The 24,647-nt window shown below is 42.2% G+C and overlaps 1 protein-coding gene across 1 annotated transcript in view; it reads left to right on the top strand.

Annotated features, from left to right (window-relative positions):
• Positions 1 to 24,647, top strand: part of LOC124883359 (sorting nexin-4-like) — a 60,602-nt gene that overhangs the window by 15,776 nt on the left and 20,179 nt on the right. The window contains exons 4-10 of the mRNA XM_047390458.1: positions 10,571 to 10,720; positions 10,827 to 10,874; positions 10,963 to 11,018; positions 15,953 to 16,025; positions 18,076 to 18,137; positions 18,256 to 18,321; positions 18,447 to 18,536. Of these exons, the coding sequence (XP_047246414.1) occupies positions 10,571 to 10,720; positions 10,827 to 10,874; positions 10,963 to 11,018; positions 15,953 to 16,025; positions 18,076 to 18,137; positions 18,256 to 18,321; positions 18,447 to 18,536 (545 nt within the window). The remainder of the gene's footprint in view (positions 1 to 10,570; positions 10,721 to 10,826; positions 10,875 to 10,962; positions 11,019 to 15,952; positions 16,026 to 18,075; positions 18,138 to 18,255; positions 18,322 to 18,446; positions 18,537 to 24,647) is intronic.

A 24,647-nucleotide genomic window follows, 5' to 3' on the forward strand; every position in this document is an offset into this window, starting at 1 on the left:
TTGATATGCTCTTATAAGATTTAAAGATCTTAATGATGTTAGCCCATCCTATTTATCAGATCTGCTTTAGTTGTACACCCTTACAGGCCCCTCGGGTCTTCTGAAAAGGTTCTTCTGTTGACACCCAGAGGGAGAACTAAAACATGGTGAGGCATCCTCCAGCTGTGGAACAGCCTTCTTGAAGACCTGAGGTGCAGCTGAGAGTCTATATATTTTTAAAAGCAAAACGGCCATGCCCACAGCTGTGTGCAGGTTTTGTGTTTTGTGCTGTGTTTTCTCTCTCCGTCAGGGTGTGACTGACAGGTACCGCTGCAACAGGTGTTCCTCATTTGAGCCCAATCATCGGGGCTTCTTAAGGAGCTAGAAACTGGAGGGAGGTGTCAGCTCGTTGTCTCTGGTAGGGTGGTAACCTCACTGTATTCTGCAGTTCTTTGCATTTCTCTACCCGTTCTTATCGAGTTTCTTGTTCTGCTTTGCAAATCTGATTACAAATCTGTATTACAAATAAACTGTTAAACCTGCTGTCCGGCCTCCATAATGGTTCACATCCAAAGTCAGTAAAACTATACAGCATGACAGAACCACTGACCAACAAGACTCTGGGGCACAATTACGAGATTTCCTACCAAGGCAATTTTCTCGGACAGCGTAATTCACTCCTCCAGTCATTAACCCAACAACAAACCAAAATCAAGAGTGTAGTCTCCAAGTTTCCTCATCCTCCTGTTAACTATGTATCTTCTGTTCTCTCAGCCCAGCCCTCTGCCAGTCCCATCCACATCCAACCCGTTACTCGTGAAATAATTTCATCTCATCTTGAACCGTTTTCAGGGGACATTGAAAAATGCAAAGGGTTCCTCCTGCAATGCACCCTATTATTCCGACGTTCTCCCCACTCTTAGAGGACCCTAAAACAAGGCTTTAGATCGGTTGCAGAAATGGCAAGAGTTCCGCACCTTCGCAGCTGAATCAGGCTGGAACTCCATGGCTCTTAAAGAAGCTTTCCGAAATTCTCTTAATGACACACTGAAGGATGTATTGGCCTGCCGAGATGAAACAAGGTCTCTTGAGGAACTTATCACTTTATCCATCCGTACAGACAACCGTATCAGGTATAGAGCCAGTGACAAAAGGGCACAAAACACCTCAGCTTCTAGACATCCTATCTCATTACTGTCATAGTTTTTACTGCTGCTTTGACCCGCATGCAGGAGGCAGAAGAAGGTTTAACAGGTTTATTGTGAAGATTTGTTTACTGGCATCTGGAACTGGGAACTCATCAACTGTGCGGGGAGGAGGGCAGGATGGTTAGAAAGAGTCTGAGAATTTCTGTGAAGATATTGCTGAAAATTTTTAACTTACAGTTGATTGAGAGGATTACCGCCAGGGGGGAAACGATGTGGGTCTGGGAGTGGAGAATTTGATGGGCTTGATCTTGATCCGGAACTGCTAACTGCTTTTCTTGAGGTGAATGGATTCCAGGAGGGCAACAGTGGAGCACCGGTTGAAGGTTGATGGCGAGCACAATGGAGGGTTTGCAGGGTTCGCTACTTAGTCCAGGAGTAAGAGGTGCCAGGATGCTGTCAGCTGGAGTCTTGTCCGGGAGGGTGTCAGAATCAGAGAAGGAGGCTTGGGATCAGATGGTGAACTGGAGGAGAATCCAGTGCACATGAGCAACCTGAAGAGGAGCACAAAACAAGGATAAGAATCTTCTGAAATAAGTCTGCAAGTTTTTTCAGTGGGCTAGAGTGTTACCACGTTAGTTAACACTCAGGCGTCGAAGTACTGACAGCAGGCACCTCTTATATTGCTCAGGAGATGAGGCTTAATGGGCAACACCTGTCACACCTCCAGTACCTATGCTCAGAGTGGGCCCGCCAGTAGAACAGGGGGCACTGGCGGGCGCAATCCATCAGACCGATTGCTCTTGTTTTCTTCTAAAATGCACACTTTTTGTAAACCTTTAACGGCCCTGCTTGACTCTGGATAAGAGCAGAACTTAATAAGCTCCGAGCTGGTTAAAAAATATAATATCCCAGTTCAAGAACTCAATCCTCCTATTAAAGTCACTGCTCTGGATGGACGTGGACTTAACCCTGTCTCCCAGCAAACCCAACCTATTGAACTGGTCGCTTACGCTAACCACTACAAGTTTATTTCATTTTTCCCACAAAAGTATCCCCACTGGTGTTAGGACACACCTGATTTAAAACCCCTAATACACACATAAACTGGACAGACTCCTGCATTGAACCCTGGAGCTCAGGCTGTCGCTCTGCTATTCCATCCTCATCTCCTCTTGCCAAACCTCAATCAGCCCCTGATCTCTTCAACGTTCCCTCTGAGTATCATGATCTCTAAAGAGTGTTCAACAAGAGTTTGGCCTTGTCTCTACCCCCTGATCGTCCATACGACTGCACCATTGATCTTCTTCAGATGGCCCCATTAACATCTTGGCGCCTTGTTCGCATGTCTTATGACTCTCTGAAGGGCGGCATCATCCACCCCTCCTCGTCACCAGTTGGTGCGGGATTTTTCTTTATAAAGAAGGAAGGAACCTTGAGGCCCTGCATTGGTAACCCCAATGAAATAACTGTCAAGACTAAATACTCCTTCTCTCCTCAGCCTTCAAGTCAGTACAAGGAGCCACCATATTCAGTAAACAGGACCGACGGAACGTCTACCAGCTTGTTCGGATCACAGAGGGGGATGAGTGGAAGACTGCTTTCAAGATGCCCATCGGACATTTTGAATATTTGGTTATGCGTTTTGGTCTAACCAATTCCAACGGTTCCTGGAAAGCAGCCTGTTTGTAAAAGCTGAAAAATGCGAGTTTCATGTCCCATCCTGGTTCTGGTCCTGCATCGCAGATCTGATCACCCTGCAACAGAGCCCTGGAATTTCAAGCTCCAGTTCTCCATGTCATGCTCTGCCGAGGATTGAAAACAACTCTTTGTTGCTCCAGCTGTGAGTCTCCCTTTCACTCCTACCTCCAGTCCCGCAGCTCTGAGATCACCTCGTGGAAACAGCTCACCATTGCTCACCTGGCTGTCCACCCTCCAACACCGCGTGCTCAGCTGAAGCCACTCAAGAATCACACAGAGAACGCCAGCACTGTGAATCTCCGTGCCACTCCTCCTGCCAAACTCAGCCTCTGTGGGGAAGTCTTATCTCCTTCAACAAGCCGTCATCCACCGCAAACAGTAAACTGACTTCAACCCTTCTCTGCTCACCTCTCCTTAACTTCACCCGAACAACAACAACATCCCTCCTCTCCTCCATGCCAGTCCAGATTTCTGTGGCAGACCCAGTCTGGACTCAGTCTCATTTTGCTTGTATTACAAATAAGCGGTTAAACCTGCTGTTCTGCTTCCGTGATTGTTGCCACATGCAGAGTCAGTACAATTGTACAGTATGACAAAACCGAGACACAGTCTGGCTTTTAGTTCAAGTTCTATACTGTTTAAGCTCCAATCTTATTTGAACACTTGCTGTGATGTAAATACCTTTATTTTTTTCTAATCTTGGCAGATCTACATTATATTTTTATGTTAATGTCAAATCTGTAGCTTTGTCACTTGTACTAGTCTACTGTTAGGAAAGAGATTAAAATCTCAGAGGATGTCCTGATTAAATAAGTATTGCCATTCAGCCATGCTTGGTATCTTTGTTCCACTGAACAAAGCATCAGGCGGTCTCACATTTGACTCTTGAATATTTTAGTATACAGAGGAGTTTGTGGATGACTCTGCTGACCTTTCCTCACATCAGTACATCTTATGATTTGACAAAATAAATTAGAAATTTTAAATAATAGTAAAACGTGTTTAGTACAAACATAGGAACCTAAAAGGACAATGGTAGCTGTTCTTTTAATTAAACAAGTAATCCTCTCTCGAGCATGCTGTAACTCCAATTACTTACATGAAGAAATTAAAGCTGCGAGCAGCATTGGACGGTCCTTCGCAGCTCAGCGCCTCTCAACCTGTGTAGTGTGTAGAGCCGCCTCCGTGCCACTGTCCAGCCCGCTGCTCGATTCCGCTCCTCACCAATAGGCGGTACTTAGAGCAAGCTTTCAAATGATCTTTAAACATGCCGAGTTCTCTGGCAAGAAGTGTTGAAAATTTGTCCAAAATCTGACCTTCTAGATGGAAGCTGTGCTCACTTCATGTTTGGTCGCAAAGGATTAACAAAGACTTCCTGTCTTGCTTTGAAAATGTCATCTAAAATTATTGTGCCTTATTAGAAAAAGTTTGAAACTTCTGGAGACTGTCAAGGAAGGTTAATCAGCTAAGAAACCTGGTTAAAGCGATGTAATTAATTGCCCATGGCAACGTGTTCAGCCTTCGTTTATGATGATGCACACCAAATCTGGTGTGGATTGGATGGTGTTAAAGTTTCCTAGGGGCGCCGTTGATCCAAACTCCAATGTAGTCCAATAGAGCTGTTTGGGGGTCAACCATGTTGAGTTTGAAGTAAATCGGACCATGCATTTCGAATTTAGATCCAAACGTAAGGTCATGACGTGACGTCGCACTTTGCCTTGCCGCCACAGCCACACCGTCCACACCATCCACCCAAACCTGTCAGTAGTGGAGACCAAATTAGACTATGATGTTGTCTGTGGAGACAGTATCATATTGATTAAGCGAAAGGGAACAAATATGGACTATCCGAAGTGAAACATTACACTTCCTGTTCTCAGGGGGGGAAGCTTCAATGATGTCAGCATTTGACCCTTGAATATTGTTTGAGGCCAGATGCGGATCAATCCCAGAAGGTTTTCCGGCTTTCCTTGTAGGAGCTATAGCAATTTTGTCTTGTTACGAGAAGTGAGTTTTTGAGGCTTGGCCACGCCCACATGTTTTCATGTTGCAAAAAGCTTCTGATAACTTTTGATCCCCAATGCCTTGAGAGTGTACTGAGTGATTTAGAAGTCTGTAAGTCAAAATATGTAGGAGGAGTTTGCTCAGATTCGACATGTGTAAACAAGAAAATTGCAGCCTTGGTTCAAAATGACGGACTTCCTGTGGGGTTTGAGCAATGGGTCAAAGAGACTTTTTTTGTAGGTCCTGATAAGTTACATATATGTACCAAATTTCATAATCCTCGGTCAAAGCATGGCTTGGGGCTGGTTGTTTTAGAGCTTCAAGGAAGCGCTGTTGAGAAATTAAGCCACGCCCACGTAACTGGATATCTTTTGGGGGCTGGACTAATATTAAACTTATAATAAATTTGGGGCCAATCAGATAAAAATATGTGGAAATTAGACCCAAAAGTGTGATCATGGCGTGACATCAGACTATGCCACACTGCCATGACCACACCCTCCAGCCAAACCTCTTAGTTCTGGAGACCAATTTAGACCATCTTTTATTCTAACACTGAGGACAGTTTCATGTTAGATTAGGTGACGTGGGTCATAAATGACCTTTCAAAGTAAAACATTACACTTCCTGTTCTCAGGAGGTGGGGCTTCGATGAGGTCAAGATTTAACTATTGAATATTGTTGGGGGGGGGGGGGGGGGCGTAGATGTGGATCAATAACAGAAGGTTTTGTGTCTCTACAACTTTCCTTGTAGGAGCTACAACAATTTGGGTTTTTTTGGCGCAATGTCAAACTCTAAGGTCTGGCTGTGCCCCTTCAGCATGCTCAAAAACTCACGATTTTGATTACTTAAGATCCCCCATCGCTTCTGAGCAAATTGAACACATTTCAAACCGATCGATCAAAATCTCTAGGAAGGGTTTGATCAAATACAGAAGCTACAAACAGCAAAATTGGGTTCAAAATCGCTAATTCAATCCAAGATGGGCAACTTCCTGTTTGATTATCTTAACTAAGTTGAACGCTGTCTTTTAGATTTGTACCGCCCATCAGCACGGGAAAAACTGAAGCTCATCTGGAAGACAACATCCAGGAGCATCCATGTTTTCATGGAGAGCCTGACCCCCGCAGTCCGAGACCGTTATTCAACTCTTTGCGAAGCTTTAAGGGAAGAATATTCTGTGTACATGGACCGGGCCTCTGCCACACTTGGTGCTTTTGCTATTCAGCAAAAGAAAAACGAAGCAACCAGGGAGTATTACCAGTGCTTGAGACCTGCTTACTTCCAAGGACGCAATGCCCCTGGCATTGAGAAGGAACATGGTTTTAAATCCCTGTTCCTCCACAACCTTCATGAAAGTGTGCGATACAATGTTACTATGTATTGCAGAACAAAGACCCTGAGCATGCAGGAGATCCGGACATATGCTCAGTTGGCGTGGGAAACACGTGCTCACCCGACCAAGGGATCAGAGGACGAGGCTAGGGTTTTACAGGTCCACACTGAAAGAACCAGCCTTGCGTTAGAATGTCAGGAAATGCCTTCAGCAGGAACCCACGTTAATAACAGGTTCAGGGAACAACGTAGGTTTGGTCAGCAGGACCACGGGGTTGGCAATGAACGGCAACCAAAGTCTGGTAAACCGGATAACCCCAGGTCCAGCAGACGTCCTGACCATCAAGAGAGGCCAAAAGGTAAGACTGATGGAAATGTGTGGGACCGACACGCAGAAGGAATTATGGGGAAAGAGATGAAGGAGGCCTTACGCAAGATGGTAACAGAAGCAGTGCGTCAGGCCACCACACCCCCACAACCCTTGAAACAGGAAGCCGACCCTCCAGTTAAACCAGACCCAAACTTCCCGTCAGCATGACTGGGCGTGGACCGAGTCTCCACAGCAAATCAGAGTCTACCTGATCGGATGGGGAGACAAACCTAGGAAACTCCAAGTTTCCCTTGGGACCTCTCCAGGAGAAACACCACAAACCATCTTTCCAAGGTTCTCAGGTAAACTAAACCAAAATGGATATACATGTTACCTATACTGTCCCACCAGTATAGGAGGATGTTTCCAACTGAGTTTCCATTTTAAAAAGGGATCAGAGATCAGTCTGATGTTCTCGGTCTTGTTTGAGGAGGTGAGTAGAGCCATGCTTTCCCTCAATGAAACATTTCAGGCTGAAGCTTGTGATGTAAGCATCACCAGTCGCACCCAAGACAGATCATGCATTCATAGTTGGGTGGAGCTGGACATCACACTCAAAGACATGACTCTGGTGCACCCCATCTATATGTGCACATTGAACACAGAGCTTTTTCTCGGTGGCCAGGATCTGCTGGACAGGCTGGCCCCACTCATTGACTGCCACCAGGACCAACTCTGGGTCCAGGCGGAAGTGCCAAAACCACTTTGAACATTGTTCCAACAGACCAAAGGGGGGTCACATTATCCTATACCCATTACTCTCCGGTAGGGGGCCATAAGAGCTACAAAGCCACACTCCACATCCTCCAACACATGACGTACTGCCCTCCAATGTCTCACGACACTCAGGTCTACATCCAAGGATGCTTAACCTGCTGCCAGTTTCAGCCATCCCAGCCAATCAGTCAACCTCTGCTTCAGCGAAGGGGGGTTACATTACCTTGGTTCCATCTTCAGACCAACCGGGTCGAACCAGCTCCAAAATTAACAGGAGGTAACAAGTTCCTCCTAACTATGACATGCAGCTTCATTAAGTGGGTTGAATGCTTGTCAGAAAAGATTGACACCGTCATCCCAGCTGCTGCACTCTGCATGCATAGCAGACCCTCACAGAAGTGATCAAGAATGATGTAATGGACAAACCAGAGATTTCATGCAAAATCTTATTAAAAGAGGTTGGTTCATCTGTAGACAGTCCCACCGAGGCACAGATACCTACTGGCATAGTTCTGCTGAACTTAGTAGAGAAAATCCCAAGTCCATCCTTGCAACCTCCACAAACACACCTGGCTTATAGCCTAGGTACTGCAATTCAATTATTATTTTTCTCTCCCTTTTCGCATCTAGATAGTTTAGAGACAGGAGTTATATTAAACCCCATCATCGTTTGGAAGAGGTAATGGTTTAAGCCTAAACCTGTTTTAAACGTTGGTTTTGTTAAAGATAACACACCGCATACAGGCAGGTTAAGCGTGTACAGGCCAGGATTGATTCCCTCACCTTTATTCCCCCACGGTTCATAGCACCACCTTTGCCAATGACACAGTCAGGTTCCAGTGCCTAATGGAAATTGGACAAATAATGAACCACGATTTGTTTTTTGTTTTTCCTATATACATATACATGTACTGTATCTTTTATTGTTGTTTCACTTTGTCTCAGGGTTACCAAAGCTGATGACCAAAAGAATGTAATGATGATGTGAACGTAGTTTCTCATTGAACAACATAGAAAGGTATGAGTCAGAGTTTAGCCCTGCCCAGGCTAACATCTATCCTGCCCAATCATAGGCCTTTGAGGAACACAGAGACAGTTTGCTGTTTTGTTTTGCTTCGCCATGGATCACTGATTGTTCAGCTAAGGACAGAATGGTCCCAGCAGCTTCAACGACTGCGATTCATCTCACCCTTTGAACCTAGGGTGGAATTTTGGACCATGTCTTGCTGAATATTGACCATTTGCACTTTGCTGGACGCCACCAGGCCTTCCGGCGTTTTCGGCCATTTTGTATCCCAGTATAGTCCGCTACTACAAATCCCAGCGGGCAGTGCGGCTGATATGACGTGGCGTCCCAAGTCTGACGTCACAGGACACTATATAGGAAGGTGGCCCCTTTAATGAGGTGCTTTCAGCTGAAACCGAGACTGGAGCATCAATTCTGGAGAAGAAATCCCACGTGGACTTTCATTCATTCTTCCCGTTGGCCAACGAAAAAGAAAAATTCATGAAAGAATTTTCTGGAATAGGAAGGCCAGAGATTTCACTTTACCGATCGAAGACGTGAGTTTAACACATAACAGAAGAAAAAACCCTCACAGAGGTTTCAAGGAGACGGATTGCCACCCTTGCTTTTGTTCCAGTCGACTGATGACGTTCAGATCAGTTTTTCCATTTCGCCAAGAAGGCCAGCAGACGAAGATTGACCGCTCTTCTTGGAGTTAATTGCGGACGCGCAGTAACCCCCCCCCCCTCCCCTCTCTCTCCCTTACGTTATTGAAACTTGATTGCTGTTGATTTCTGAGGCCGCCGAGTCTCGCAAGTTGTGTTTTTACTGTGCGAACACCTTAGTGCAGGTGCGCTGTGAAACTGGACTGCTATAATAACCTTATGGTCAAAATCAACCATTTTCTTTGTCTTCAACTTTGTGCTTTACTAGCTTGCTGCCAAAAGTTTTATTATCCTTTGTCCTCTGGGTTTACAACTTTGCTTGGAGGAGTTTTATGACTGCCCATGTCCCACTGAGCTACACTTTGGGGAGTGGCCTCCCCGAACTTCGCTCAACCATATTTCTTTTGTAATTTTGCCATAACTGCCATAACTGCTGGTTTGATTCCATACACACCCACTGCTGTTTGTTTTGTTTAGTTAGATATTTTAACCTTGTTAGTAGAACTTTGCATGTTTGATTAGGTGAAGATTATTGAATCGGAAGAGCAAATTGTATCAGGCCTGTTGATAATAAATATTCACATAGATAAAGAGAAGTTGTTTGTGTGATTTGTCAGTCAAAATAACGTCAAAGTTCCCCACGTTTCGCCAGAAACGGTTGATTAAACAGTGACATCTAGTAATAGTTAGCAACTATTACTGAGAATTTATTAATTGTAATTATCAAGGGCTTTGAGCCACAATTACAATCCCGGAGGACATCTCTGATTTCGATTCATAAATAAGGATTGGTTGGTTAAGAAATTCAATTTGTCAAATTATGATTTTCAATTATAATTTTTGATAAATATTAATTAATCAATAATCATAATCCCAACAATGACGACGAAAAAATTTTGTTTCCTGAATTTTTACCCCATCTCATTCCCTAAAAGATCCATCCATCCATCTACTATGAACGTAGGACTAATGCAAGATTGGGGAATTAATGTGTCATGATGATACAATATAAACACTGCTGCAGCATCATGGTCTGTGGATGAAGAGAAACTGAATGATTCTTCAGGGTCCATATTCAGATATAAGGAAAAATCCTTTTCTGTATGTTCCACAATCCAAGTTGCATGCTCTAGAAGCACACACAGCTTGTAAACTCTGCTTTCATTTAATTCAGGTGAACTGCATCGTGAAAACATTGAGGACACAGGCCCTTTAGGACAGATTTGGGACACCACTGTCTCAGAACAGAACTAAAATTACACATCCTCATTTGTAAATGACTCACAATTCTGTTTTTAGTTCATTAGATTGGATTACCTGAGTGAAGTGCTTATCAAATACACCAGATTAACCTTTTATATCCAGTTAAAGGTTTTTTTGTGATTTCAAGAATGGTTGTGAAGCCAGCTTTTAAGCCCTTTAGCAGTTATGGCCTTGTCCTCTAGAAAACCAAAGCTCTGTTCTGCAGAAACTGTGATTTGTTTTCATTTCTTCCAACAATACTATAAACTGACACTAGCCTTTTCAGTTTCTGTTGCTCCTTCACAGATGCACCTTCATCCCAACAGCTCTATACTGTGGAATAATATTCAGTTTCATTAGTATCTAAAAAGGTGTCGATAAAATGTTCTGCTTTTCCGTTTGCAGGCAGAGTTTGTGTGGCACAAGCTTTCTGCAGACAACATGGACCCAGACTTTGTAGAGCGGCGCAGGATTGGGTTGGAGAACTTCCTGCTCCGCGTGGCCTCTCATCCAGTTCTTTCCAACGATGAAATTCTGTACCACTTCCTCACCAAGGTATGGGATATCGTTTGTTTGCTTCAGTGCTGCTGATCAAAATACACCACCTAGATTGCTTGGCTCCTGAAGTATAAAGACTTTTCTCTGTGATTATGTGTGGCAGGAGCATGGCTGGAAGGAACAGGTGAACGAGACAGGGTTTCAGGCAAAGGTACAGATGTGGAACTCCATTTTCTATAATCATTAAGATATTCTCTGTGTTCTTTGGGCTTGAACATTTCTTAACATTTCCTTTGCAGGCAGATTCCAGGCTTAGAGCTTTAAGTGCCACCTTTAGGGTACGAAGTCCACATAGGTAAGTCTAACTCTATGAAATTCTAATGTCCATAAATGTTTGTTAGGAGCCATATATTTAAACTACTTAGAGCTACTAGTGATTTTACAAAAAAAGTCCCAATCCCAACATCCAGTTGTAGACAATAATAACCCCCATAACATACCCCAGTCCCATAACAGTTGGTTTTGCCAATAGGGGCAATCAGGATTAGATACAAGTTATTTAGTTTGTTGTCCACTTTTTTAGGGTTCAGCACAACTGTTATTCAACAGAAATCAGTGCTTTTTTTAACCTATACGCTGTGTGATCCACATGAGAGTAAAGAAAAAGTACTTCCCTTGGTTAAATAAAAGCACTTCTCAGCATAACATAGTTTACATTAGTACCGTGAAAGGTGAAAAAAGGAAATCCTAGAAACCGGTTTAATATGGGATTTAAATTACAGGTCCTGGTCAAAAATAACACCAAGGTATTTTACTTTATTACCGGAGGTCAATTTAATGCCATCCAGGTTAAGTCTTGACTAAGCAGTTTCTTTTTTAAAGACTCCAGTCCAAAGACGACAACTTCTGTCTTCTAGTCTAACTGGTTGGGCTTATCAGGATTTATGGATAAGTAGAGCTGAGTATCATCAGCGTAACAGTGAAAATGTATCCCATGCTGGCTGATAATTTTACCTATGGGAAGCATATATATAGTGAAGAGAATTAGCCCAAATACTGAACCCTGTGGTACTCCACAATTAACCCTGGAGTGTGAAGATTTATCATTTACATGAACCAACTGGAATCTGTCAGGCAGCATATGATTCCAGCCTTTCTAAGAGAATAATGTGATCGACTGTATCAAATGCAGCATTGAGATCTAACAGGACAAGTACAGACATAAGTCCATAATCTGAGGCTAGGAGAATATCATTAGTGACTTTCAGCAGAGCTGTTTTGGTGCTATGATGAACTCTGAAACCTGACTGAAACTTTTCAAATAGATAATTGCTGTGTAAATGCTCACACATTTGTTTATGTCTGCTCGAATGATCAGAAAGCCCGCCAAAAAGATGCTGAAGTCAGGAATAAAATTCTGTAACCACGTCTCAGTTAAACATATAATACTGCATTCCCATTACTCTGGCTGGGTCCTTGTAAGGGCTTGGAGTTCATCCAACTTTTTTCCCAATGATCTCACATTGCCCATTATAACCAATGGAAGAGATGATTTGAACTCCCTCCTTCTTACTCTTCTCTTTGCTCCTGCTCTGGATTCACAGCGTGTCGTTTTTCCCTCATCTGGGATTTGGGGTCTTACTTGAGGTATTAGCAAAAATCATTTTTTTTGCAAAATATCCAACACTAGAGGGAACTGTCGTCCAAAACAGACAACCCTTATCCCCAAAAGAAGGAACTCGATCCTTTAAAAACTGTCATAATATAGTGTTTCTTTAAACTCTGAGGAGAACACAACCACAGATTCAGGACAGCGTTTTAACAGATTTATTTTGTGAAAAAAAAAGGAACAAGACGAGACAGGGACCCAGGCAATGACAGCAGGAGACTGGTTCTTCTTTGGAAGGGAAGGTGACAAGGTTATGGATATCCCAGGAGAATTTCAAGGAGTTTTATTTTAGAAGGGTTTGTTCAGGAACTCACTGCCAGAGCGGTTGTGGTTTAGCTGGGGAGGTACGTCTTTCCTCTGAGATGGAGGTTGGGAGGATGAGTGTGGTAGGCGGCAGTTTCCTTTCTTTCGTTTAGCTCTCAAACGATGACTCAGTTTAAGCGTTCCCACGTAGGAGGGTGGACAGGCAGGTGACAACAGAAGTAAGGTTCTCCAAAGCCAGGGGGCCAGAAGTTGAGAAGGCAGGGAGACTCACGGTAGGAGATGAGGAACAAAACCTTGAAGCTCGCTCAGAAAACCGATCACAGGACTAGGAGCCTTAAAAACCCTTCAGGCAAGGTCTGGGGAAAAAGACAAGAGAAAATTCCAATTAGGTTCAGCAAAAAGTATGCACAAGCATTGCACATCACGGTCAGTACCACAAAAATATAGCAACGGGTTGACGTCTCCCTCCTGGTCTCAGCTCCTTAAGAAGGCCAGTGATTAGGCCCTGATCAGCAGCACCTGCCAGGAAACGCTCTAGAGCAGAGGGTGGAAAGAAACACACACACGCATACACTGCACACTAACACAGAGCCCTGACAAAAACAAGACATCAGAACGAAAATAACAGAACTACTCCAACGTGCTGCTGCCATGAGTGGTGTAATTCTACAAAACAATTCACTCATAAATAGAGCACTGATAATTGATATTTGCGGTGAACTGTGTTTGTCATGATAAGAACAGTATTGTTTGGTTAAAAGTACTGAGCTCTAACACTGGTTTCAGGTAATGTGGCTCAGGGGGTTGAACTTTGGAAGAGTTAAACTTTAAAATCTTCAAAATAATAGTATGGCAGAATCAATTGACACCATATGTGTTTGAGTTGGGAAATGTGGGGGATTGACATCTGGAACTTATTATCTTCAAAATAATAGTAGCACAAACAAACCTTTGACTGCACAAACCTAGCACAATGGATACACTGATAGACACTTTATTTGAATTGGTTAATGTGGAGAGGCTGGTTAATATGGAAGCAAATCGTTACCATATTTCAAATGAAAAAGCATTTTCAGAAATGCTTTTCCATTTTAAGAATGTGGCTGCATTGTTTGACCCATAAATAAAATTAGTAATCAATCATCCTATTTGCATTTTAATTTTCTTCTTCAAGACTGCTCATTCTTTCACTTAATTAAAATGAAAAAGAAAAATACTTTTGAGATTTATTTTTCAAAATATGCCCCTGCAAATAGACACCAAAATTCAATTTTAAATGTAAAATTAGAAAATGAAAAAGCATTTCCAGAAATGCTTTTTCATTTTAAGAATGCGGCTGCATTATTTGACCCATAAATAAAATTAGTAATCAATCATCCTATTTGCATTTGCATTTTCTTCTTCATGACTGCACATTTTATGCCATAATCAAAAAGAAAACAAAGCAGACATTGCTTTTTCGTTTACGTGGTCTGCCCGCAAAGTACTGCCCAGAACTCGAAAACGAAAAAGCATTCCGAGCTGCGGGCGCAGAAGAGTGACGTCAGCAGCCGCTCTTCCTCAGCTCCCTGCTGACCGAGCTACTCATCTTGTTCGGTAGGGGGCGCTGTGCACATCTGCAGTGCATTACATTGCAAACGTGCTGAGAAATTGATTGAATTGCAGCAGGGCCGAGCTCAATTTGTGGCAGTGGCAGGCAGAACTGGTAGTTCCGGTGGCAGGCTGTGGCGGAACTGCCACAGCCTGCCACCGGAACTACCACCGGAACTGCCAGAGTCTGCCACCGAAGCTGCCACCGGAACTGCCACAGTCTGCCGCAGGGTGGCACGGGATTCCGCGAGGATGCCAGAAGGTGCCAGACCGGCCGTAAAAGCTTGCCAATGCGGTTGCCGCTTTTTTTGTGGAAGCTGATGCTGATTATCGGCAAATGGGTTGTCATTATTGTTATAGCCTGTTACCTTTAAATAATGATTTCATTATTGATTATTATTTAATAAACAGCTTTAAACCCATAACATAAGGTGATTGTATTTACTTGACATGGAAAATAAATAGCACTATGTGTATGTGTGACGTGTTGAAAGGATGACGACGCTTTATTGCACAAACAGCTGGTTTATTATAGAGCACGAGCGGCTATTCTGAATTGTCACTCACAGAAAATTATAAATAAATGCTTAAAAACACGCTGTATGTCTCAGGCCATAAGGCTGCCACCTGAACTACCAGTTCTGCCTGCCACTGCCACAAATTGAGCTCGGCCCTGCTGCAATTCAATCAATTTCTCGGCACGTTTGCAGTGTAATGCACTGCAGACGTGCACAGCGCCTCCCACCAAACAAGATGGGTAGCTCGGTCAGCAGGGAGCTGAGGAAGAGCAGCTGCTGACGTCACTCTGCTGCGCCCGCAGCTCGGAATGCTTTTTCGTTTTCGAGTTCTGGGCAGTACTTTGCGGGCAGACCACAAAAAAGCAATGTCTGCTTTGTTTTCTTTTTGATTATGGCATAGAATGTGCAGTCTTGAAGAAGAAAATGCAAATGCAAATAGGATGATTGATTACTAATTTTATTTATGGGTCAAATAACGCAGCCGCATTCTTAAAATGAAAAAGTATTTCCGGAAATGCTTTTTCATTTTCAAATTTTACATTTCAAATTGAATTTTGGTATCTATTTTCTGGGGCATATTTTGAAAAATAAATCTCAAATGTATTTTTCTTTTTCATTTTAATTAAGTGAAAGAATGAGCAGTCTTGAAGAAGAAAATTAAAATGCAAATAGGATTATTGATAACTAATTTCATTTATGAGTCAAACAATGCAGCCACATTCTTAAAATGAAAAAGCATTTCTGAAAATGCTTTTTCATTTGAAATATGGTAACGATTTGCTTCCATAGGGTAACGTTTTAAACTTCAAAATTTAATTTTAAATTTTAAAGAAAAAGCTGCACAAAAATATTTTTGCTGCAAAAATGTAGCACAAACATCTGACACCAGGGCCAAATTACCTCAGTCTGACGCTTAGCTCTGCCGAGGTCTGCTAATGAACCATTCACTTGCTTCAGGGGTGTTAAATAAGGGCACCTAAACACCTAACACCTAAACATGCAGCCTTTGAGGGCTGACAAGAAATTATTACTTTGAGAAGTCCTTTGTCCCATAGTGGACAATCTGACCTGAAGTTTCCTGATTCAGAGTTACCTCCAATTGGAACAAGTTTTTGATTTTGACTCCCTGCTATTATAGATTTCTGTTAACCTAAAAGAGTTACACTAAATAAATCGATATTCAAATAACCTTTTCATTCTAGAAATGTTCTTTTATGGGTCAGTGTGTTTTTAATCTTTTCATCCCAGTCACTTAGTGGAGAAAAAACATTACAGCGATGGGCTTCAGTCTCACATGTCTCAGCTGCTCCGAGCACGAACTGTAAGTACCTGCCTCTCTTTGTTTTTACACACACACACACGCACACACACATACACACACACACACACACACACATTTATCATAAGTACCTAAACTCTAGAGACTGTAAAACCCTACAGATAAAAACGTTGTCATCTGCCTTTTAATATAAATTCATTTAGTCATTTTTGGAGACAGCTTACAGGTTAATCAACACATTAATGCGTTGAGATTAACCTGTAACTTTTGAAAAAAATTATAATTTCACTAATTTAATTAAAAACATGAAAATCATATATTACATATAGGTTTTTTGTTAAAACACAGTGATGTATTTCAATTATTTATGTCTGATAATTGTGATTATGGGTTATTACTAATGATATTCCCAGAAATTAGACTAATTAAAAATGTATTTTTGATGCATAAATGCAGGCTGACTGAAAAATATGTCCATGCACTAAATATGTACAGTATGAATCCAGTGTAGTCCACATCTTGTGATCTCCACCAAGGTCTTAAATGGGCTTTGTTTCACAATCCTGTCAAGGCTGCAGTTATCCCTGTTCCTTTTGTGCCTTGTTATCCCACACCTTTTCCTTTCACTCAACTTTCTATTAATATGTTTGGATGAACAGCCAGCCTCTTTAGCAGAGACCATTGGTGGCACTGTTTTTATGAAAAAAACTGAGAACTGAGAGTAAAAGCAAGGTCGTAGTGCTGAAAACAGAAGCCAGTGAGGTACCCGACGAGGGCAAGGCAGAGCAGAGAAATTAGTGAGGCAAAAAACGTGATCAGATCAGGCAGATAGGCAAGGAGGGACCGGTGGACACTACTCACAGACTTTTGAAAATCTGGCGCTGTTTGTCTGTAGGCGTGCTGCTTATAAAGCCAGAGGCGCAGGGGAAGCGGGTGAAGTCTGATTAGGAGAAGGCTGAGAAGGAGCAGGAGAATGTAATCTCCGTGGTTAGAGCAGCAGGCAGAGATGCCCAGAATCATGACAAAAAAGGGTCAAGCTGTTTTTTCTTATTTAAAAAAAGCCTAAAATAAAAATTTGTGGTCTATTCTGGGTACGAAGAATGGGTCACTCTTCCTCTGAAATCTCTTATTAGCCAGGTTTAACAAATGGGTGTGTCCATGTCTGTTATAAGTCAAAGTAGCCGGATATTTGGCCTATTTACTATGAAATCTAAATTAAATCAAAAAACATGGTTAAAAAAGGTAAAAGGTAAATACTTTGTGTTGTGCCTAACATGTTTCCGTTTTAACAACATACATTTCATTCCTTTCTTCCTTGAGTCCAATTTTTTTGCCTTCCTTGTGTCCTACCTAATTTTATCATATTTCATTCCTTCCTTCTGTCCTCCTTCCTTCTCTTTTTCCTTGTGCGCTTCCTTCTTTCCTTGTCTATACTACCTTCTGTCTTTATCTCTTTTATGGCACCTTCCTTCCTTCCTTCCTTCATTCTGTCCTTCCATGCTGCAAACTCTGGAAAAATGAGCCTGGAAAGAAGAGTGACATTTTTGAATAAAAAATGTTTAGTAACCCTGTTTAAGACATAATTATCCAAATTAACATACATAAATACCAAACTCTGTGTAATGAATCAGTACAAGACTTCAGTTTTACTTCTCAAACTGAATAAGAAAAATAAATTTACTTTTTGACAATGTTCTCAATTTTTGAGATGCAGCTGTACTACTGAGTGCCACGTCTTGTAAAATGTGATGTACTGTACATAGTGGAAGTGCTATACATGGACATTTTCCTGTTAGTTCACCTCTAGCTGTTCCCTCTAGCTTCTCAGCAGTATACACTTAGGAAGTTTAGGTGGGCTCTCTTTACTCTACATAGAAATACGCGCCTATATCACTTCATTTGTGAACAGTACACATTCTAATGTAAATCCTTTCCCATCTTTATTGCTTTGAAACTCTTTCAATAACATGTCAGTGAGCTCGGTAAAACTTAATATGCTCAGTGTTAATAATATCTGCAGATAATAAAGCCAATGCTAAAAACTTTTTAAACTATTTTAGTCCCAAATCCAAACAGTTTCTTTCTCTTATAGAGGGTTGCTGATAGACTGTATGCAGTTTATAAGGTTCATGGAAACTATGGACGAATCTTCAGGTTTGACAACATGAATCCATGCAGCATTTTCTCTAAATAAAAAACTAAAGTTATTTAGATTTATCTCTGTTTTTGTGAGACTTGTAAAAAAACGTATGTGTCCACGTGTTTACTACAGTGAGTGGAGTGCCATTGAGAAGGAGATGGGAGACGGACTGCAGAGCGCTGGTCATCACATGGATGCGTAAGAGCTCACTGGCTTTTCATAAATCAAATACATAGTTCTATGGAGAACCCATTTACTGAAAACATGCAGAAAGACTACATACTGATAGCAGCAGACTTTTGTGTCTGGTCATACACTTACAGCTACGCTGCCTCAATAGACGACATCTTAGAAGAAGAGGAACATTATGCTGATCAGTTGAAAGAATATCTGTCCTATGCTGAAGCTCTGAGGTAAGACTCGGTTTTAGCAACAACTTTGCTGAACATCTCTCCATCTTTTTTCTCCATTTTGCTTTGGTCGTTTTACCAAATCAGACATCTTTATACAAGAAGGTAATTACAGTAAAAAACTGAAGGGTGAGTGTCCACATTAATGTCAAATAGATTAAATAGTAAAACAACCAGCATGGCGAGTAAACATACTATTAACCAAAATCAAAATAATGATGAGCTTGTAAATAAGGTTCTAACGTTTTGATGATGTGTGATTATTAATTGAATTTAGCTAAGTTTTATCATCATAATTTACACCTTTCTCAATCCAGTCTAAATTCTATCATCGGTTAATGTCTCTCCATTGATTACTATTCCTTTGTTTTTAAGTCTTTTGTAACAACCAATCACAGCTCTTAGAAGACAGTGTCACATCAGCAACGGGGTCTACCACACCTTCTCACTAAGATAGGAATTTCTTTCGTCTCCTTGCTCAAAGTCGCTCTCAGCAGTCGCTTTCTGAGAGGACTCTGAGTCCTACTGCTTGGGGAGTGATATGTCCCAGGGTCTCAGGTCTCTGGACTCTTTGAGAATACGGGTCTAGGAATAACTACGTCATGATGTCCAGCACTTTGCTACCTGGGATTCAGTCTGTTTGAATTAACAGACTAAAGACAAGCAGTAGAAGCTGTTTTGTATCTGGCCTCAGAGCTTTATTAGAGAACATTATGGAATAAACAGCATCATGAAGACCAAGGACTACAGCAGACAGGTCAGGGTTAAAGTTGCGGTAACGTTTAAAGTGGGGTTAGCTTCTGAAACAACATCCTAAGTTTTAAACATCTCAGAGCTCTGTTCAGTCCATTATCTGAACATGGAAAGAGAATTGACCAACTGCTGACCTACCAAGACATGAACGTCCACCTAAACTGACAGACTGGTAGAGCATTAATCAGAAACAGAGAATAAGAGACCATACAATAGGGGCAAATTTACAGCATAAGAAAATAATACTGAGCGATTAATTAAAATACTATTCATAGTCCAAGAAATGTGCAACTCAGCAGGCTAAACAAAAAAATTTACATGTGCATGTACAGTACAGACCAAATGTTTGGACACACCTTCTCATTCAAAGAATTTTCTTTATTTTCATGACTATGAATATTGTAGCTTCACACTGAAGGCATCAAAACTATGCTGCTCCGCACACTCTTGGCATTCTGTTGACGAGCTTCAAGAGGTAGTCACCTGAAATGGTTTTCACTTCACAGGTGTGCCCTGTCAGGTTTAATAAGTGGGATTTCAAGCCTTATAAATGGGGTTGGGACCATCAGTTGTGTTGTGCAGGAGGTGGATACAGTACACAGCTGATAGTCCTACTGAATATACTGTTAGAATTTGTATTATGGCAAGAAAAAAGCAGCTAAGTAAAGAAAAACGAGTGGCCATCATTACTTTGAGAAATGAAGGTCAGTCAGTCCGAACAATTGGGAAAATTTGAAAGTGTCCCCAAGTGCAGTCGCAAAAACCATCAAGCGCTACAAAGAAACTGGCTCACATGAGGACTGCCCAAGGAAAGGAAGACCAAGAGTCACCTCTGTTGCGGACGATAAATTCATCCGAGTCACCAGCCTCAGAAATCGCAGGTTAACAGCAGCTCAGATTAGAGAACAAGTCAATGCCACACAGAGTTCTAGCAGCAGACACATCTCTAGAACAACTGTTAAAATATTACTATTACTTCCCCCCTTACACTACCGTCCGGTGGTTGGTGTCTCTCCCCGCTGGTGTACTCGTGGTTCTCGGTGTCCGGGGCTGGGTGCTTTGGTGTGTGCTGGCTCACTCCCGGTGGCTGCTTGCCGGGGCCTGGACCCCTGGGCTCTGTTGGGGCTCTGCTTGGGGAGTGATATGTTCCAGGGTCTCGGTTCTCTGGGTTCATGGCTGGATCTGCTCGGGGAAAGGTGGCTGCCAGCGGGGCCTGTGGGCTCGTCGCTGCAGCTCCCTGGGGATTCTGCACTGTGGCTGCTGGGTGGTTCCCTTGGGACTCTCCCTTCTCTTCTCTCGGGGCTTGTGGTAGTCCTGGCAATGGTTCTCCTGCAGTTCCTGTGCTCTGGGGGACTTTGAATGTCTGTGGCTTGGATCTCCTCCGTATCTGTCCCGGGTCCAGGTGGGCGGGTCTGTGGCACCTCACACTCACTATTGCATATTTTTACGGAGAAACCTTGTATACACAAGCGTGCTCACACTCACACCCAAAGATGTTTAGATTCAGGTGATAACAGATACATAAATGTTCTATATTGAGCCGCATTTACCACTAAATACATCTTGGATTTATAAGTACCGTGCACTTTTTGGCAAAAACGTTGTTAATATGAATATTTCTACAGGTGTAGAAGCAAGCAGGGTGTTATCTTGTATTCTCTTCATCCTTCTGTCTTTCCTCCATTTTTTTCTCCTTCTCTCCCCTTTTCGTTTTTGCCCCACCTCTCTTTCAAGTCAAGCCGAGTTTACTTATATAGCGCTTTTCAGCAACAAGGCACTCAAGGCGCTTTTTTTCATTTTCATTTTTTTCATTGAGAGAAAAGTGGAACCAAAGTCAGATTCCTTGTTTGTGTGAACAAACTTGACAAATAAAGATGATTCTGATTCTGGGTTGATCCAGGGCTTGTTATTGGAGAAACTCAATACCTTCATGAGAGGCACAGAAGTTAATGTAGACTCTCTAACAGTATATGATGGTGTCAATGTTCTCCTCAGGAGGGAAGACATATGCCGTTATTGATAATGTTTCAACTTCCACTGTAGGTAATACGGCCTCATGCTAACACCTAGTTGCTCAATGTCGTTACTGCAGAGCATTTCTTTGATAGCTACATGTCCAGAGTTGCCTCATCTATCATTTACCAACACAGCCAGACCCCTCCTTGCATCTTACCACTCTCCTTGGTTCTGTTGGCACTTAGAAAACAGTCCATGTTTATGTGTGTGTCCTAGCACTGGGATTGATAATGCCACAGTTGATCTCTACAGTAAAAAAAAGTGCTGTAAAAAAAGAAAATAAAAACAAAGTTGTCCACGAAACTGTCAGGTCCATAATGTGAACAAGCAAGGCGGAAAAAACAGGAACACACAACATATCTAAAAAATAGATTTTAAAAGAGGAAGATTCAGGACTGAGTGCAACCTGCTGAAGTAATGATGTATTGTGTTGCAGTTTCCCACAAAAACACATAGGTGACACAGCAACATGCAAATGAAGGTGCTCTGCTTAGCTGACAGAAAATGTAACTTTGATCTACATGCAAAATCCTAAGTGGCAGAGAACTAACACTTCCAATCATCCAGAAGATATCATCTCCTCAGTGAAACATGGTGGTGGCGACATGATGCTGTGGAGATGTTTTTCTTAAGCAAGGACAGGGTAGCTGATCAGAGACGATGGGAAGATGGATGGAGCCACATCCAAGACAATCCTAGAAGGAAATCTATTCCAGTCTGCAACAGACTTGAGAATGTGACAGAGGTTCACCTTTCAGCAGGACAACGACCCAATACATACAGCCAGAGAAACAATGGAATAGTTTAAATCAAAGCATATTTAGGGTTTTGAGTGGCCCAGTCAAAGTCCAGGCTTAAATCCAACTGAGAATCTGTGGGAAGGCTTGAGACTGAGAATACTTGGAAGGCTTGAAATGAGCTGTTCTGCTACATGAAGAATGGTGCAAAAACGTAGTAACTGCTGTGAAACGTGGTTCCATAAATGATTTTGGCTCAGGAGGGGTAATATTCATGCCCCCCACTCCTTTCATGTTTTATTAGTAAAACCATGTAGCATTTCCCTTCACTTCAATATTTTAGCCTCCTTGTTGGTCTTTCACTTACAATTCCAGTAAAACACAATAGAGTTTGTAATTGTAATGTGCCAATATGTAAAACACTTCACAAGGCATGAACACTTCAGCCAAGCAAAGTCAATGCATGCACGGGTTCTCTCCCACAGTCCAAAAACATGACTGTTAGGTTAATTCATCTCTCTCAATTGCCCCTACGTGTGAATGGGTGTGTGCATGGTTGTGGAGATGATGGTGGACTTCTGGAGAGCACGTCCCAAACTCCCTCCTCCCACAATCCTCAACAACAATGTGTATGCTGTGGATTACTCCCATTTCCTAGAAACCACCCTTTTTGGGGACCCGGGATGGTCCTCACATATAAACATTGTTTTATATACTGTATATACAGTATATACAGTGGGGAGAACAAGTATTTGATACACTGCCAATTTTGCAGGTTTCCCCACTTGTAACGCATTTAGAAGTCTTTCATTTTTATCATAGGTACTCTTCAACTGGGAGTGACGGAATCTAAAACAAAAATCCAGAAAATTGTATTGTGTGATTTTTAGGTAATTTACTTATATATATATATATATATATATGATACCTTTGTTTGCGGGCTGCATGGTGGCGCAGTTGGTAGCACTGTTGCCTTGCAGCAAGAAGGTCCTGGGTTCAATTCCCAGCCTGGGGTCTTTCTGAATGGAGTTTGTATGTTCTCCCTGTGCATGTGTGGGTTCTCACTGGGTACTCTGGGTTCCTCCCACAGTCCAAAGACATGCCTGTTATGTTAATTGGTAACTCTAAATTGCCCTTAGGTGTGTGCTTGGTTGTTTGTGTGTTGCCCTGTGATGGACTGGCAACCTGTCCAGGGTGTACCCTGCCTCTCACTCATAGACTGCTGGAGATAGGCACCAGCTCCCCCGCGACCCACTATGGAATAATTGGTAGAAAATAACTGACTGACTGACCTTTGTTTGCAGTTACAGATATCAGACATTTCCTGTAGTTCTTGACCAGGTTTGCACACACTGCAGCAGGGATTTTGGACCAGTCCTCCATACAGATCTTCTCCAGATCCATCAGGTTTCAGGGCTGTTGCTGGGCAATACGGATTTTCAGCTCCAGATTTTTGATTGGGTTCAGGTCTGGAGACAGGCTAGGCCACTCCAGGACCGTGAGATGCTTCTTACAGAGCCACTCCTTAGTTGCCCTGGCTGTCTGCTTCTGGTCGTTGTCTTGCTGGAAGACCCGGCCACGACCTATCTTCAATGCCCTTACTGAGGGAAGGAGCTTGTTGGCTAAGATTTCCCCCGATACATGGCACTATCCTGTCCCCTTTGCAGAAAAACTTCCCCAAACAATGATGTTTCCACCTCCATGCTTCACAGTAGGGATGGTGTTCTTTGGGTTGTACTCATTCTTCTTTCCCCAAACAAGGCGAGTGGATTTTAGACCAAAATGCTCTATTTTTGTTTCATCAGACCCCATCACCTTCTCCCATTCTTCCTCTAGATCATCCACATGGTCAATGGCAAACTTCAGATGGGACTGGATATGCACTGACTTGTGCATTGTGGGATTTTAATCCATGGTGGCATAGTGTGTTACTAATGGTCTTCTTTGAGACTGTGGTCCCAGCTCTCTTCAGGTCATTGACTAGGTCCTGCTGTGTAGTTCTGGGCTGATCCCTCACCTTTCAAACAGTATATTGGTAGCCAATATAAAGAGTAAAATGGGGGTAATGTGAGCTTGCTTGCTTATTATTATTATTATTATTATTACAGAACAATTCCCTGCATCAGAAGCCATTAAAAGATCATTAAAGATCATCATCTCTGTGGAGTGCAGTTTTTGAATGCCAGACTGAAAAGGGTCAAAAATCTGTAGCTTACATAGTAGATCTCTGTACTGACTTTTCACAACGTTTTCTAACAGTTTACTAAGAAAAAGCAGTTTTGAAATCTGACCATAATTGCCAATAGAATCAAGCTGGAGTGCTTATTGTTGTGTACACCTAGGATTTATCGCAGGGAAGGTGGGACAGCTGTAATTTTTAAAAAGAGATTTTTATGCTCCATGTTCTCTTCAAGCCCTCATAGATCTTTTGAGATGACAATGATCAAAATTGGACAAGCTCAACCAATATATCCTATTTTAATTTGTCATCCACCTGGGTCTGCCTCATCTTTTCTGCCGGACCTTCAAGACCTTTCATCTTCCACTATTAAACTAGGCTGGATAATCATTGTCAAAGACTTTAGCATTCATGCCAATTACTCATCAA

The sequence above is a fragment of the Girardinichthys multiradiatus genome, chromosome 17 (genome assembly GCF_021462225.1).
Source record: "Girardinichthys multiradiatus isolate DD_20200921_A chromosome 17, DD_fGirMul_XY1, whole genome shotgun sequence".
Classification (NCBI taxonomy): Eukaryota; Metazoa; Chordata; class Actinopteri; order Cyprinodontiformes; family Goodeidae; genus Girardinichthys; species Girardinichthys multiradiatus.